The 2,500-nt window shown below is 40.4% G+C and overlaps 1 protein-coding gene across 1 annotated transcript in view; it reads right to left on the reverse strand.

Annotated features, from left to right (window-relative positions):
- The window catches only part of akap9 (A kinase (PRKA) anchor protein 9), an 84,758-nt gene that overhangs the window by 27,372 nt on the left and 54,886 nt on the right, over nt 1–2,500 (reverse strand). The window contains exons 23-24 of the mRNA XM_043233027.1: nt 1,219–1,451; nt 412–531 (exon numbers count right to left, since the gene is read on the reverse strand). Of these exons, the coding sequence (XP_043088962.1) occupies nt 412–531; nt 1,219–1,451 (353 nt within the window). The remainder of the gene's footprint in view (nt 1–411; nt 532–1,218; nt 1,452–2,500) is intronic.

Raw genomic sequence — 2,500 nt, forward strand, 5'->3', positions numbered from 1 at the left:
AATATCCCAACGTTCTTTACTGACTGGAAACAATTTTAACATCATGCTGATTACACTACACACACACACATACACACACACACACACACACACACACACACATATATATATATATTTGCGGCGGAATAAATGCAATGCGTTCTCTGCCAGCAGAAGGCACTGTTGTCAGAAGAGATTAGGTTTCCACGGCAACACTGTACACAAAGTAGGGCCTGCACGCTATAATCACGTGCATCTCATCAGTGAAGCTGTTCTTTGATTAGTTTTCAGATGGAGCAGCAGTGAACACACAGAGCGCCTGACAGGCTACACAGTATCACACGCCGCATGCAAGATCAAATAAATATACGTTGAATGGAATCTGTTAATCCCTGCTGGTGTCTGGAGGTGTCGTGTATGAATCAGAAGTACCTCTCTGTCCCGCCGATCACTTCCTGTCTGGGTTTTGGCGGGATTCTTCAGCTGCTGCTCCAGGTTGTGAATCTCCTGCTGAAAGACGTCTCTCTCGTGTTCCCTGTCCGCCGCCTGCTCCTGAAGAACAGAAGGACAGAAACGGGTCATGTGACACCTTTAGCATGCTAGCACACTAACCCTCAGAAAAACATCTCCCAGGACTGATACCCACTAACTGGATTCAGAACCCTGAGATACGAATTACAAACTGCGAGATACAAATCCAGAATTATGAGATACTAAGAGATATGAATTCAGAACCGCAAGTTATAACAAATTCAGAACCACGAGAATTACAAGATATGAATTCAGAATCTCAAGATATAAAATTAGAACTGCGTGATAGAAATTCAGAACCATGAGATATGAATTTGGAATTGCAAGATATGGATTCAGAACCACGAGATATAAAATCAGAACGGCAAGATACGAATTCAGAACCATGAGATACGAATTCAGAACCCCAAGATTTAAAATCAGAACTGCGAGATATAAAATCAGAACGGCAAGATACGAATTCAGTACCATGAGATACAAATTCAGAACCATGAGATATGAATTCAGAACTGCGAGATACGAATTCAGTACAATGAGATATATACTCTAAACCATGAGATACGAATTCAGAACCCCAAGATTTAAAATCAGAACTGCGCGATAGAAATTCAGAACCATGAGTTATGAACGGAGAAGCACAAGATATGAATTCAGAAACTATGAGATACAGACTGCAGGAACGGGAGGGAGCATGCAGAAGCGACTCACGTCCATGAACTTGCGGTTCTTCTCCATCTGTTTCTCCAAGGCCTGTATCTGCTGGCGGAGGTCGGCCGTCTCGGTGCCGTGGGTCTCCTGCAGCTCCTGCAGACGGCTCACCTGCTCCTCCAGCTCCGCCTCCAGCTGCTTCACCTGCTGCAGCAGCTCACCGCTCTCCTTCTCGGCCTGCCGCTGAACCTCCACCTTCTCCGCCATCAGCTTCTCCGTCTCCTCCAGCAGGTCTGAGGACAGCCAGACGCTCGTTAGAGGAGATCACGTCAGGCCTGACGCTCGGCGGATCACAAAACATGGAGCAGCTTCAGAGACTCATCTACAGGGTCTTCTTTAAATCTCAACTTGTTCTCAGTCTCGATGGACTTTAATGAACTGCAAATTGCAAGCTTTATTTGTTTAATCTCATTTCCTCAACAACAAGTTCAGATCATTTTAACCACAAAATCCAAAGAAACAAAGAGGAAATCATATTTTGATAAAACTAAACATTTTCAAAAAAAGCTAACATTTTTTGCTGTTACTGTTAAAACTACAGCTGACTGAAATAAAGCTGAAATGAAATTAGATTAGAAACTTTAACGTTAAATTATACATTAATTTAAGTGTAAAATTAAGCGGAAATTACTGCAAAATAAATGGAAAAAAGTAAAACGACAAGCAACTTTAAACTAAAATTCTAATTAATTAATTTTTTTTTTTTTTTTACATAAAATCACAAAAAATGTGCTCTATTGCATTGTTATTTTTAAGTAAAACTACTAAAAGTTATAAATAGCGCAGTTTATATACATTTTTCTTTATGCAAAATGTAATTTCTTGTATTGTTCTTTCAGTTTTTGTGATGATCGTGACATGTTTTTGTAAATGTTCTCTGCTCTTCTCCACTTTTGTCTCCGGCAGCCTTTGGCACATCGACGAGACATCTCCCATTTCCCACAATCGTTCCCATCCCTTTACGATCCATGATCACATGATCCCATCAGCAACCACCGAACCAATCACAGTGCAGGAGAGGACGAGGGGCGGGGCCCGTGATGTCACAGGAGGGGAGGGGTTAAAGTGCAAATGCAAAACAGAAAGGAAAGGAAAAAGAAACCTGTGTGTTATTGAACAGCCATCAGCGGAGGACAAATCAGTTTTCTTGAAGTAAAATGAGTTAAATAAGACAATGGCACATCTAAAATACTCACTGAAAATATTTATCATTATTTTTGTTACAATTATTATTATTATTATTATTATTGCCACTGCTATTTAAATCATCAATATTTTATTA

This window comes from Puntigrus tetrazona, unplaced genomic scaffold (genome assembly GCF_018831695.1).
Source record: "Puntigrus tetrazona isolate hp1 unplaced genomic scaffold, ASM1883169v1 S000000746, whole genome shotgun sequence".
In the NCBI taxonomy this organism is placed as follows: Eukaryota; Metazoa; Chordata; class Actinopteri; order Cypriniformes; family Cyprinidae; genus Puntigrus; species Puntigrus tetrazona.